This window comes from Hibiscus syriacus, unplaced genomic scaffold, assembly GCF_006381635.1.
Source record: "Hibiscus syriacus cultivar Baekdansim isolate YM2019G1 unplaced genomic scaffold, ASM638163v2 tig00111427_pilon, whole genome shotgun sequence".
In the NCBI taxonomy this organism is placed as follows: Eukaryota; Viridiplantae; Streptophyta; class Magnoliopsida; order Malvales; family Malvaceae; genus Hibiscus; species Hibiscus syriacus.
Window position 1 is genome coordinate 1,178,155 of NW_024063088.1, and position 13,792 is coordinate 1,191,946.

At 35.1% G+C, this 13,792-nt stretch overlaps 1 protein-coding gene and 1 pseudogene across 4 annotated transcripts; both read right to left on the reverse strand.

Annotated features, from left to right (window-relative positions):
* Positions 1-7,734: 7,734 nt before the first annotated feature.
* Positions 7,735-9,713, reverse strand: LOC120163028 (annotated as a pseudogene).
* A 760-nt stretch (positions 9,714-10,473) lies between these two features.
* LOC120163183 (putative uncharacterized protein DDB_G0279765) lies at positions 10,474-13,487 on the reverse strand. Of its 4 annotated transcripts, none has more exons than XM_039173183.1 (3): positions 12,618-13,487; positions 10,927-10,990; positions 10,474-10,801 (listed from the first exon to the last, which is right to left on the reverse strand). In XM_039173183.1, the coding sequence occupies exons 1-3, from the start codon at positions 13,458-13,460 to the stop codon at positions 10,755-10,757; spliced, it is 954 nt and encodes a 317-aa protein (XP_039029114.1). In that variant the 5' UTR covers positions 13,461-13,487; the 3' UTR covers positions 10,474-10,754. The 4 variants fall into 4 exon arrangements, with proteins under 4 accessions (XP_039029114.1, XP_039029113.1, XP_039029112.1 ...); XM_039173182.1 differs by having other exon boundaries at positions 10,476-10,816; XM_039173181.1 differs by having other exon boundaries at positions 10,476-10,801; positions 10,927-11,006.
* Between the last annotated feature and the right edge of the window lie 305 nt (positions 13,488-13,792).

Genomic DNA, 13,792 nt, shown 5'->3' on the forward strand with positions numbered 1-13,792 from the left:
TAAGTTGCTAAATTGAAGATAATCACGACAAGCAAAGAAATATAGCAACAAAAAGAATGTAAAGCTAATTATAGACGCCTTATTATACATATATATATATATATATATATATATATATGGGTTGTTGTTTAGTTTGTAATGTATTTGAGTAAGAAAAGTATTGAGTGAAATAAAAAATATGAGATAGTGAAGCTTAGTGAAGCTTTTGTTAGCGGGGTTGTGTTTGTAAACTAATCGAAGCTAGTGTTGTACTCATATTTTAATTCGTATTAATAATAGCGTGCGACTTATAAGTTATCGAGTGCCCATTCACTCTTCCAACAACTGGTATCTAGAGCCTCGTTCGAGTTTAATAAGTGGTAAAGATGGTCAGCATGATTCAACCATAAATCCCGAGATTGACAAAGACAAACTATGGCAATTGGAATATTAAAATGAAGGTGTTACTAGGTTCCGAATATTGTTGGGATATCGTAGAAGAATGTTACACCGAGCTCGAAAATACAACAAAAGAAGCAGTTATGTCAAATGAAGAGAAAATGATACTGAAGGAATTCCGGAAAGAAGATAAAAGAGTGTTGTTCTTTATTTTTCAATGAGTAAACGAATCTACATTTAAAAAAAATTCCAATGCATAAATCGCAAAATAAGCGTGGGAGATTTTACAAAAATTCTTTTCAAGGTACCGAAAAAGCAAAAAGGTACGTTTACAATCTCTTAGAGCTAAGTAAGAAATGTTAAAAATGAAAAACAAAGAAAATATCGATGATTATGTCAAGCGCGTAAAAACGGTCGTGAATAAAATGAAAATAAATGGTGAATCACTTGATGAAGTCAGGGTGATGGAAAAGATTTTGCAATCATTGACATGAAAATTTGACTAAATAGTTGTGGTAATCGAAGAATCAAAAGATTAATCTTAAATATTGATCAATGAACTTGTGGGTTCACACCAAGTCTACGAGCAAAAGATGAAGCAAAATGAAGATACTGAAAATTTAGAGGAAGCCTTGCGAACCAAGATGAATATCAATGAAGGCAAAGCCAACAACAGCTACACACGAGGCTGAGGAAGTCGTGGTGGTTATCGTGGAAGAAATAGAGGTAGACGAGGAGCACGAGGATGTTGCGGTCAAACATCAAGTTATGGACGAGGATTTAGAGGCCGAGGTAAAGGCAGATATCAATATGGAAATAAAACACAAGTACAATGTTATAATTGCAAAAAGTATGGTCACTATAGTTATAAGTGTAGATCAGCTCATAAACAAGAAAAAAGAAATAACGTAACAACATGTGAAGAAGAAATTTTTTAAAAATCTCATGTATTCCTCACTTACAAAGGAAATGAAGAATTCAAGAAAAATATTTGGTATCTCGATAATTATGCTAGCAACCATATGTGTGGTCGAAAAGAACTGTTCGTGAAGTTAGATGAAACAGTCCATGGTCGAGTAACATTTGATGAAAACTAGCACGCAAAAGTCAAAGGCGAAGATGAAATTATGATTACTCAGAGAAATGGTAAAAAGAAATGCATCTTCGATGTGTATTATGTACCGACTTTGAAAAGTAATATAATTAGCCTTGAACAACTTCTTGAAAAATTATACGAAGTGGAGATGAAGAATCGCTCTCTTTCCATAAACAATAAAGATGGAGGATTAACTGTCAAAGTTGATACGACTCGAAATCGTCTGTTTACAAATGATATCGAGTTGGGAGAAGTAAGGTGTATGAAGATTGCGATAAAAAATGATTCATGGTTGTGGAATTTACGATATGGACATCTTGGTTTTTTCCGGTTTAAAGTTATTATTGAAGGCAAATATGGTGAAAGGACTGTCAGATATCAACCCTCCAAATCAATTATGTGAGGCTTGCATTAAAGGAAAGCAACATAGACAAAACTTCGAAGTTGGCAGATCGTGGCGAGCCAAGAGGTCTTTGGAGATAGTACATACAAATATAGACGGTATTTTTGATATACCATCACTTGGCGGTAATAGGTACCACTTAACTTTTATTGATGATTTTAATAGAAAAATGTTGAATTTATATCTTGAAAGAAAACTCAGAAGCATTAGAAAAATTGAAAGAGTTTAAAGCAATGAAAAAAAAGCAAAACGACCAATATTTAAAGATACTTAGATCAGATAAAGGAGGCGAATAAAAATAAAATTTATTTGAAGACTTCTGTAGAGAGCATGGCGTCATCCATCAACTGATAGTCAGATACACGCTTCAACAAAATGGTGTAGCTGAAAGAAAGAATCGCATAATCCTTGACATGGTAAGAAGCATGATAAAAGGTAAGCATCTACCGAGAAATTTCTGAGCCGAAGCAGTACGATGTGCAGTTTACTTGTTGAATCGATGTCCAAAACATGTTAAGAACATATCGCCACATGAAGCATGGAATGTTTAAAAATCGGGAGTTGGACACCTCAAGATTTTCAGGTGCATTGCATGCGCCCACGTTCCTGAACAGACAAGAAGGATGCTTGATGATAGATGCGAGAAATGCATTTTCATTGGCAATTATGTAAGGAGTAAAGTGTACATACTATATAATCCTCTTACCAAGAAGGTAATAATTTCAAGGGATGTTGAGTTTGATGAATTATAATATTGGAGATGAAGTAAAGAAGAAAAGAAAGTTGAAGGATTATTTTTAATGAAGATATAGATGATGATGATCTTTCCAATCAAGATGAACAAAATGATGATAAGGTCCTCAACAAATTGGACCATCGGTATCAAGCAACAACAGTAGTGGTAGCAACATAATATAAAGTTCTAAAGTACCTCAAGAAGTTCGAAGATCTACAAGGAAGAGAAAAATAACAGAAAGGTACAATGATTATGAATTACAAAATATTTCACTTTTCTACTTACTTGTGAATGGTGATCAAATAACATACAAAGAAGCGGTTGAAGATGACAAGTGAAAGAATGCTATGGATGAAGAAATTGCATCAATAGAAAGAAATGATACATGGGAGCTAATAAGTCGACCAAAATGTCACAACCTAATTGGAGTTAAATGGGTTTACAAGACTAAAACCAACAAAGAAGGAAAGGTTGAGAAACACAAAGTGAGACTAGTTTCCAAAGGTTACAAACAAAGACAAGGAATAGACTATGATGAAATATTTGCTTTAGTGGCAAGGATTGAGACCATTCGATTTCTCACAGCAGTTGCAACCCAAAATAAATGGAAAATTTATTAGATGGATGTGAAGTCAGCATTTCTTAATGACTACCTAGAAGTAGAAGTTCATATTGAACAACCACCTGGGTATATTGAAAAATGGTATGAAGATAAAGTTTATCGATTAAAGAAGGCTTTGTACGGATTAAAGCAAGCTCCAAGAGCATGGAACACGAGAATAGATGAATATTTCTAGAAAAATGGGTTTATGAAGAATCCATACGAGCATGCCTTATATACGAAGAAAAATGAAGATGGTGATATCATGATCGTGTGATTATATGTGGACGACATGATTTTCACGAGAAACAATTCAATTATGTTTAATGATTTGAAGAAAGCTATTTGAAATGACCGTTATTGGTGAAATGTCATACTTTCTTAGAGTTGAGGTGAAGCAAAAACAAGATGGAATATTTATATCATAAAAAAATATACAGAGGAAATTTTAAGAAAATTTAGAATGGAAGATTGCAAGCCGGTAACCACTCCACCAGAACTAGGCATGAAATTAAGTGTGAATTCAACAAGAGATCCAGTGAATCTGACATTGTTTAAAAGCATCATTGGAAGTTTAAGGTATCTGACTATCACACGACCAGATATTACATATGTTGTTGGATTGGTAAGCAAATTCATGGATAAATCTGAAGCAAGATCATTGGATTATAGCAAAGAGAAATACGAGATATGCCAAAGGTACGACAAATCATGATTTATTCTACACGCATTCAAAAAATTCGAAATTAGTTGGTTATTCTGTTAGAGATTATGGGGGAGACTTAGATGATCGAAAAAGTACTTATGGGTATCTATTTCATATCGGCTTTGCAGTATTTTCATTGTCATCAAAGAAACAACAAACAATAGTTCTTTAAACATGTGAAGCTGAATACATAGTCGTTGCAGCGTGCACTTTCTAAGCAATGTGGTTAAATAATATTTTGAACAATCTAAACTTGACACAAAAAGAACCGACTACAATTTATGTCGAAAATAAGTCTACAAATTCTCTTGCAAAGAATCCAGTCTCTCATAGCCGAAACAAGTATATCGATACAAAGTATCACTTTATACGAGTGGAGGTAAAGAACAAAAACGTGGAGTTAATCTACTACAAAACTGAATATTAACTAGCAAACATTTTTACAAAGCCCTTGAAAGCAGACGAACTCTGCATACTCATAGAAAAGTTTGGTATGAAAAATTAAGTTTAAGTGGAGTGTTTGAATCAAACTAAGATTATTACATGTCGGCAAAGGATTTCTAGAAAAGGTTAAGATGGTAAAGGGCCATAACAATCACATGGCTAATTTCATGAAATAAGCAATGTGGCAGCAGCATATGAAATTCTTAATTGTTAAGAATTAAGAATGGATAATGGCACTAGCTAGGATATTCTAGCATGACGGTAAAACTTGATTTGGTGGCTGTATCTTAAACCAAAAACAAAGGCAACAACAAAAGTTAAAATAAAGGAGCTCAAAGTGGCAAATGGAAAATGAATTGAAGGCAACAAATTGAGTCGACAACAAAAAACCAATTGACTTGGTAGCACCTCATGTAAAGCTTATCAATTAAGTTGCTAAATTGAAGATAATCACGGCAAGCAAAGGAATAGCGGCAAGAAGAATGTAGAGCTAATTATAAACAACTTATTATACCTATATATATATATGGGTTGTTGTTTAGTTTGTAATGTATGTGAGTGAAAAAGGTATTGAGTGAAAGAAAAAATATGAGATAGTGAAGTTTAGCAAAACTTTTGTTAGCGGGGTTGTGTTTGTAAATTAGTCGAAGTTAGTGTTGTACTTATATTTTAGTTCTTATTAATAATAGCGTGTGAGTTATAATTTACCGAGTATCCATTCATGCTTCCGATAAACATATAATTTGATTGATATCATTTAAATAATTAAATAATTTGATTAATAAAATTAAAATTCCATGAATCAAATTAAGTTTCTCCATAATTAATGATAGATTTTTTTAAAATAAAATTTTGTTTGAATACAATAAAAGTGTAACAATTTTGCAAGTAAAGAAAATTTAGACCATCAATATTAGTTTTTTTTATCACAGCTTATAACTTATAAAATAAGCTACAAACAATTTTGTATTATTGACTTTTAAAATGATTTGTGAATAATTAATTTATTCTATTTATTAAATAAAGATGTGTAATTAAGATAATAAGCTTCAATTTATAAAATCCATATGTTATAAAAACATGGTTTAATGTAAAATAAGTGTTCAAAGTATACCAAAAGTTAATTTTTGATATTTAAAGAATTTTTCGTTAAAAATATATGCATGGTGTTTCCAACGTTACACTTTTAGATTCCTAGACTGTAATACCGTTAAATTCGACCGTTAAGTAGCATGTGTTACCCCTATATCTTTTTTAATTCCCTTCCTCTCTTCTCCCTCCCACCCACCCACCCCATGCCTCCCTCTCAATCCCCCCCCCCCCACCCCCAACACCCGCCCTCTCTCCCTCTTCCTCAAATTCCCTCCCTTCCCGTGACCATCACCCTCCATCCCAATATTTAAGATTATTAGGATTAGATTCCAACTGAGTCTTCAACACATTAAATTTAGAGATAGAGATTTAGGGGTTTGAGGCAAAGGCAAGGACAGTGACCAATCAATGGGTGAGCGATGACGGGGTGACTTTTCGACAACAGAGATGGTGGCAGAAGATGACCGACGACGACTGCATATGGATTTGAAATTAAGAATTTTAAAGTTTTAGGAATTTTTTTATAATACTAAAGAAATTTGAGTTTTTAAATAAATTATAATTTTTTTTATTTTAAAAATAATTTTTTAAAAATTTTACAAGTTTGACACTTATCAAATAACGGTATTGACGATTACAGTCCAGACCCTAAAAATATAATACCAAAAAAGTATAATATAAAAAATATTAAACACTTATTTTTAACAAAAAAAAATTTAAATGTTAAAAATTAACTTTAGATAGAGTTTGAATACTTATTTTTACATTAACTGTGAAAACATTATAGTGGTACTTAATGAGGCGGATATTACTCGAATGATCATGAGTAAGCCTATGAGGATCACTTTTCATTAAAGAAAATGGTACTTGTAATAGCAAATCACATGTTCCGATATAAGTGAAAGTTCATAATATTTCTATGTCTAGACTAAAAAGTGAAGGAAAAAGAACGGACAAGAGTTGCCATACACACAATTGAGAGCCCTTGAATCAGGATAAATGCAAAATTCTATGTTGAAGATAAAGTTATACAATTTTAGGGGTAAAGTTATAAAATTTTATAAGTGTAAAATTAAATTATTAATAAAAAATACATAAAAAATATTTAAACTATATGAGAGATTAAAATTTTCAAGAGTATGATTATCCTGCAGCTGTCAGCCTCCATTGATCCATCCCTTCTTTGAGCTTGATCCTTTGTCATCTTTGCGAGGCGAGAGAAACCATATTTATAGCTGTATACCAAAGAATCTTTGGGTGTTTCTTGGCTGCCATAGTTGACAAAATTAAGCTTGTAGTTTCCAAAATCTATGAATCTGTACTTTAATTTCAAGAAAATATACTTGACACAATATTAGTTCATCATAAGTAGTTGTTTTCGTTTTGAACCTTCCAAGAGCAGTTGCAAGCATGTCGTGATGGGTTCTTGTCAGAAGCTCAACATCATGGTGCTGACCTTTTCCCATGAAAACCTGCCCAGTTTTACACAAAATTTACCTCCTTGATTGAATATAATCAGCTTAAAAATTCAAAAACAAATGGATGATCATTCATGGTACTCCTAGAATCTGCAATAGCTGGCAACACATAATAATGCATGTGTAGAATCAGCAGTAAGGCAACTAAAACAAACGACATAATCATAGTGTTCATGAAGAAGAATGGTCTTTTCTTTGGGGTGGGGTGGGGGTGGGGGTGGGGGAGGGGGCGGCGGCAGCAGCAGAGGGGGGTGAGAGAAACTAAACCCTTGTTAATTTCTTTCTTCGGGTGACACATGCGATAGAAATTGGGGTAATATACAAAACATCTAGTTTCCAATATGATCATTTTTAGTTGGTTCAGGAGCAAAATACAGCAGCTTATGGAGAATTGGTTTGTAAAGTACATGTTAGCTTAACTAAATGGTCAATAAGAAGTTGACCTGAGGGTGCTGTCTTTGAACCTTCTAATGTCTATGGCCTGGTACTCTTTCTGGGTTTTGAATTGAGGATCAACAACGGGGATAGTTCAGTTGGGTGAGTCTCAGTTGGGGAACCTGCAACTCTGTATCACACACCAGAAAGGAAGCTCATATCTCCACTTTCAACCACAAGAAATGCATGAAAACTGAAAAGAACACGTATAGCAAACACATGGTTCCCACCAACAAAAGCTATTCTTATGTTAGGCAGAGCAGCAAGAAAAAGAACATGACATTAGCCAAATGAGTTGGTAATCTACTAGGTACATACATGATACGCAACTTTGTAATGCTTAATGGAATGAAAGCTCTTGAATCAAAAGGAAATGTGTTCTTTGCCATATGATATAATTGTTCAAGGAGAAATAAAATCAGTTCACTAGGTTTGCCTCTTTTAAAAAAAATTCTGAAGTAGAAGCTCTAACTTTCCAGCAATGAGTTCTGTGATTGGCCTAGTTGGTGTGATGCGAGATCACTTTTCCTCTACTTGCCATGTTGTAGTTCTGATCATCAAGGTGCAATCACAGTGGCTAATTAAACAATTATTGACATTCCGGAGAATCAAGAAAGCTCGGAGGAAGTTTCTGATTGGGTACTGTGAACAATTTACAGAAATCACCCTAAAGCTTCGTTTTTCGTTCCAGTTGTCAATCAGTAACCAGACTTTCTTCTTTCTTTCTGGTTGAGAACCCGTTAGCTGACTGTTATAAGAGCTTGTTGAGGGACATTCCGGTCTCAGGGGTTTTCTTCTTTTCTTCATACCAGTGCTTAATCCTGTCATCAAGCTTGTAACCAAGAAATGCAGGGAAAGTCAATAGCTCGGTAACATCTCGGGCCATGTCCTCTGTCAAATACTCCATCTTCCCCTCTAAAGAACTAGGATTATACAGCAATATTTGAGGGTGTTTCTTGCTCATGTAAAAGATATCTTCGTAAGAAAGACTGTAACTCAAGAAGAGGCCGATTACCTTTTGCATATTTTCGCAACTAGTTCTGGTGACAGCACCCAAAGCGGCTGCAAACTCTTTTTTCCTATATTCATAACCAATCTTCACCAAAAACCCAAATTTATGAGCCAGGTTATCTTCAAAGGAAAGGGCCACAAACAAGGGGCCCTTGTCAAGAACTTGAAAATGTCATTAGAATTAAGTCCACATTGCTCGAGAAACTCGATTCTAGGACGCAACTTCCTCTCTTTGCTGGCACTAATCACATTTGGAAACAAGAGAATAATCTTGAATATTTCCTGGTCACTGAGACCAACATATAATCTCTTGAAATCCACATGACCCTCCATATGCTCCAAACTATAACTCAAAATGGCGGGCAGTTTGCGCAACACTGTCCCAGTGGCATTTGTATCGCCTCCACTAAGCTTTTCAAGAAACTGAATTTTTGGAATCAACTGAGAATCCAAATCATAGTTGAGAACTGAAGGACGCCTAACTATTATTTCAATGCCATGATAAGGTTTCAAGAAATTTATGGTTCTTTCAAATTCTTCAACAGACTTGCAACAAATGGCTTTGTTCAAGTTGACATTGTTGAGAACATGAACTATCTTCTCCAGGGGAACTTCATGATGAATGAGTAGTTTAACCTTAGGATCGAAACCAAGCAAGAATCTCGCATCCATTGTAATAAAGAGACGTTCGAGTTGTGCTGGCTCGACCTTTCCTTCTAAATCATCACGCACAAAACTATTCACTGAATCAATTTCCTCAGCAATTAGTACAGTTGGACATTTAATGACCAACCGATAAAGACCAAACCCATTGATACCAACAGACTGTAAAGCAAGAACCCGAGCACGTATTCTGTCCAAAGACGTCGATCTCAAAGTCGGGTTCTTGTCCCAAAGTAATTTGGTTTCCTTTTCGTTTAGTCCAGTTTCTCTGAAGACCGAAAACAGCATACCTCACACAACTAACACAGTCAAATCTCGAGAGCAATAAGAGTTTTATCAGAATCTATTAAAAATACTCAGAAGAGTTGCGAGTACGAAAAGTGTTTGACAAATTGCCTCAAAGAGAGCGAACTACAAACCCTTTTCCCAGTGAAGAGAGATGGCCGTGTCTACGCAGTTACATTGGATGAGAAAACGATTAGCCGGTCGGGGACACTTGAATGGCCTGAGTTCAGTACCTGAGGTCTTATTAACACTTACCAGAGAGAACCACTGGCGGGAGCGAGCAGTTGGATTAGCGCACAAAGAAACAGGTAGAAAACAGAAAAGAGGAAAGACAAAAGGAATCTGTAGACATGGTAATCGCGGTCACCATATTTGGGATTGGATGAGCTCAATCTCACCAAACGTTGGGGCTTCTACCATAGAGAGTGCTTGAAAATAGATGGCAGGCCTTGGTCGTGACAGTGGTCCTGGTCCCCTGAAGATGGCTCTTGCCACCTGAAAGGATGGTCAGCGTGGTTCATGGCGAAATGTATATCAGAAGTAAGCCCTCGGCCGTGTTGAAAATAGAGTACCCATTTTATATCAATTTGGGGAAGGGATCACGGTTCTAACTCTAAGCATTCCTCGTTGGACGATTCGACATAAAAAAAATAACAATTTAACTTGTAATTTTATGAATCGTAAAAAAAATTTACATCAAATTTGAAGTATCAAACATGACTCAAATAACTCGAATTCTTTAATAATTAATAGATTAATTTTTAATTTCTAGTTAAGTGTTTTTAACTCTACAGAATATATATCATAAAATCAATTAGTATGACAACATTATAAACATTTATAATTAATTTTAAACAAACTCAGACAACTCAACACAACACAAATTCCATAAATTCGACTTGAAAAATTTAAAACAAAATTAAAGTTAACAAATAAGACACATTAACTAACTCAAAATTTTTTTAACTCGACTTAATCGAATCCTCACTTCAAACAAATGACATCTCCCATTCATATCAAGTTTGAAATTTAGTATTACTTTTTATATTTATATTAATATTTTAAATTAAACATAAATCGGTCTATCCCAAATTAAAAAAAAATACCATAATTGATCAAATTTTGCCCACAATCAGAACTTTTACAGAATGGTTCCGATCTCTCATGTTGTGCATCAGGTAATTCCATAGGTGATTCTGTTTACAGGGGGGGAAATGAGCTTCTGATTGAAACATCTAGCATGTCCATATTCTCAAATCTAAATATAAATTTTCATATTACTTTTTATCAAGTAAATTAATAAATAGGCTTAGCTATTTTGCCAGACAGGCTTGATGGATTTACAACGTCTTATATTTCCTCTGAGAGTCCTTCAGGCCATTCTTATCAAGCTTTGCTCCATTTTTCTTGTCTGTAGGAATAGCCTTCATAAGGATAACAGAAGAACCTCCCTTTGCTGATTTCCGAGGTAATCTGGAGAAAGGAAACCTGGATGAATTAAATTTACAGCACAGACAAGTCGAGTAAATTAAAATGATTGAGTAATGGAAGAAAATAAGAAAGGAAAAGAAACTGTGGTAATTTGATGGTCTGCTTGCCTCTTTCTAAGAACTTGGGTAAGATCATCAGCTGCCTCGTTGCGAACTTCTTCCCTTTTATCATCTGGAGGAATCCGTCCCTTGCATAGAAGATGAATATATAAACAAGTTAGAATCACTTGTTATTAACCTGTTGATGGTTAACACACTTTCTGAAAATGGGGGCATTCTCTCCACTACGTGAACATACACATATAAATGACCGACTCATATAAACCATATTCAACTCATATTTCAACTGAAGAACACATACATACATATATAAACAAAATTTCTAGTGAATAACTACAAGGATTAACTTTTTTATAAGAAAACAAAATTTACTTCCATCAAGGGAAAATTTGAAGATCAAACCAAATGTTTCCAAGGAACTCAAAACAATAACTCCACAAGGAACAAAAATTCAGGATAGTTAAAATTCATATAATATATGATTATCATTGCAGACTGAAAAAACTGATTACCGTTAGCCTCTAAATATCGGGATGCAAAATTGTAACTAGATTTACGTGTCAAAGCTACACATTTATCACGACTGGCATAAATAGCACAAGTTTTATACAAAACTGAAAGCATGGTAGAAATTCAAAGGACGCATCTCCATATGAAAGAAGCTTTTATAAGAAGCTCAATAACGAAATTGCTATTAGTGATTTCCAGAGTACAGAAAGCAATAAAAACAGGTATTATCTCTGTTGTCATTTCTCAAAACCAAAATTAAATCATTTGCACCTTAGAAAATCTTAACCTTGCAGTCACTTTGCACCATAAGTTTTATTAGTACCTACCTATATATTGAGCTATTTTTTTATTTAATCACCAATCATCAAGTTAGAACATCCCCATAAAATTAAATAAACAAAAGCTTGAAGATCACTATACAAATAATATTATCAGTTTCAAGAACATCTGCTGAAACATAAAACTGAATACTACTATGTTAGTCAAACTCTTCATTTGCAAAGTACTCATGTCTAATTCCTATCTTGACATAGCTTCGTTCTATGACTTTCCAAAAATCCTCCAAATATAAGTTAAATCTCAGAAAAAGTAAATATACCCGTATCAAACACATACATGTATCCAACACTGGCACACCAGTCTAAGTTACATGGGAATTCTATCCCCTCTTCAGCAGAAAAGAAAAAAAATGCATCAAGAATAGCTGAAGTTAACAGCATGAAGAATAGCCTACCACTGTGGAAAGAATTAGAAAACAAGTATCTATTATATCGAGCCCATATTTTTCAATGTTATAAGGTAACATGTTAAGATAAATAGAAAGTCAAAACTAATATCTTCAGTGTTTTGAACAGCTTAAAACAACACCATACTTAGACAGCTTCAATCAAACCCAGAAAGTGTAGCAGAATTGTATTCACTTGTGTGCAACATTATCATCATTCCCATCTAAGTAAAGTCAATAATTTACATAAACAACAACCTTTCACACTTCCAAAGCCATCAAAAAGTGCAAAAACAACATAGAACATTGAGCCACACATGCAATACTGAACTCTTCAATGAAAAACTGAAAACAAAATGGTAATTCACTACGAATGACTGAACTTCTAAAAGCTCTCAGCATGCATATCAATACACAAAACTGAATCCCAGTTAACAAAATAACAGTGATTGATTTAAAAGAATTATTAGAAAGAGCATTGAGGACATGTAACCTTAAATCTTACATGATTTGTAGGCGACCCACATTGTGTTCCACTGGTTTCTTTCAATGCCCCCAGCTCCAAACTCAAAATCTTCCGTTTCTTGTTACAAACACCATTGTCGTCAGATGGAGGAGATGGTTTCCTCTTCTTTCTACCAATGGTGCGTGATTTTCCTTTCTTGTCTTTAACTTTCCAGATATTTTTCCTCCTGAAGATAAGCTTGTCAACTTTCCACAACTCGCAGCTCGTGTCTATTACCGTCACTTCACTTCTCGAGTACCCTACCAGCTCCCCTTCTCCTTTGTCTTCAGCTTCTTCTTCTTCTTCCAAGTTATTATGTTCGCTCCCTTGTTCCGATTCCCTCTTCGCTTCTTCCCTTGTACTCAACGACCTCGTTGAAACGATGATGTCCTTGTCTTTTCTTACGTTATCGGAACTGTTTTTCTGTTCCTCGGTAGAATCAACGTCGGGAGTGTTGGAAATGCAAATTCTAGGGTTTGTTTGTTTCCTGGAAGATTTTTTCTTGGAAAATCTGGTGGTTGGGGCTTGTTCGCCCATGTTAAAGAGCTCCGACAGGACATTGGTCATTATACCAAACCATTGTCTATCTCCGGAGGGCTCGGCGGATGTCACCTCCGGAGGAGGTGGTGGTTTGGGATTATGGAGTTGTTTATCGTTGGAGTGAGTTGACTCGGCATTTGAATCCGGAGAATCGGAGGCATTGACGAGCGGAGAACCGGGAGGGTTGGGATTTGCGAGGAAATGGTCGAGGTCAAGGTTGTCGGCGGCGGGGAACCCCTTGCTAGAACGAAGCCGGTCCAGCCAGTTCGAACCGGACTTAGCGGTCGGGAGAGAACAGAGCATTAGGTAACGCAAGATTGAGCTGGTTTGGTTTCACCAAACAAACCATCTGTACTATATCCTTCACAACACGAGCATAAGAAAGGCCTGGGCTGATTATGTACTGGATTATTAGGTCCATTTTATAGCCCAATTTAAAGGGTCTTCTTTTTTCAAATATCACCAGCATAAATCTTTATACTCAAACGACCTTCATGTGAACCGATTCTAGAGTGCGGATTACACTTCTTTGTATTAGACAATCTTCAACAGGATCGTCGTCGTCATCTATAATTTACTCGGTATCAATGTGTATTGATGAGATAAATTGATTCATTGACACGTTAAAGTCGCAT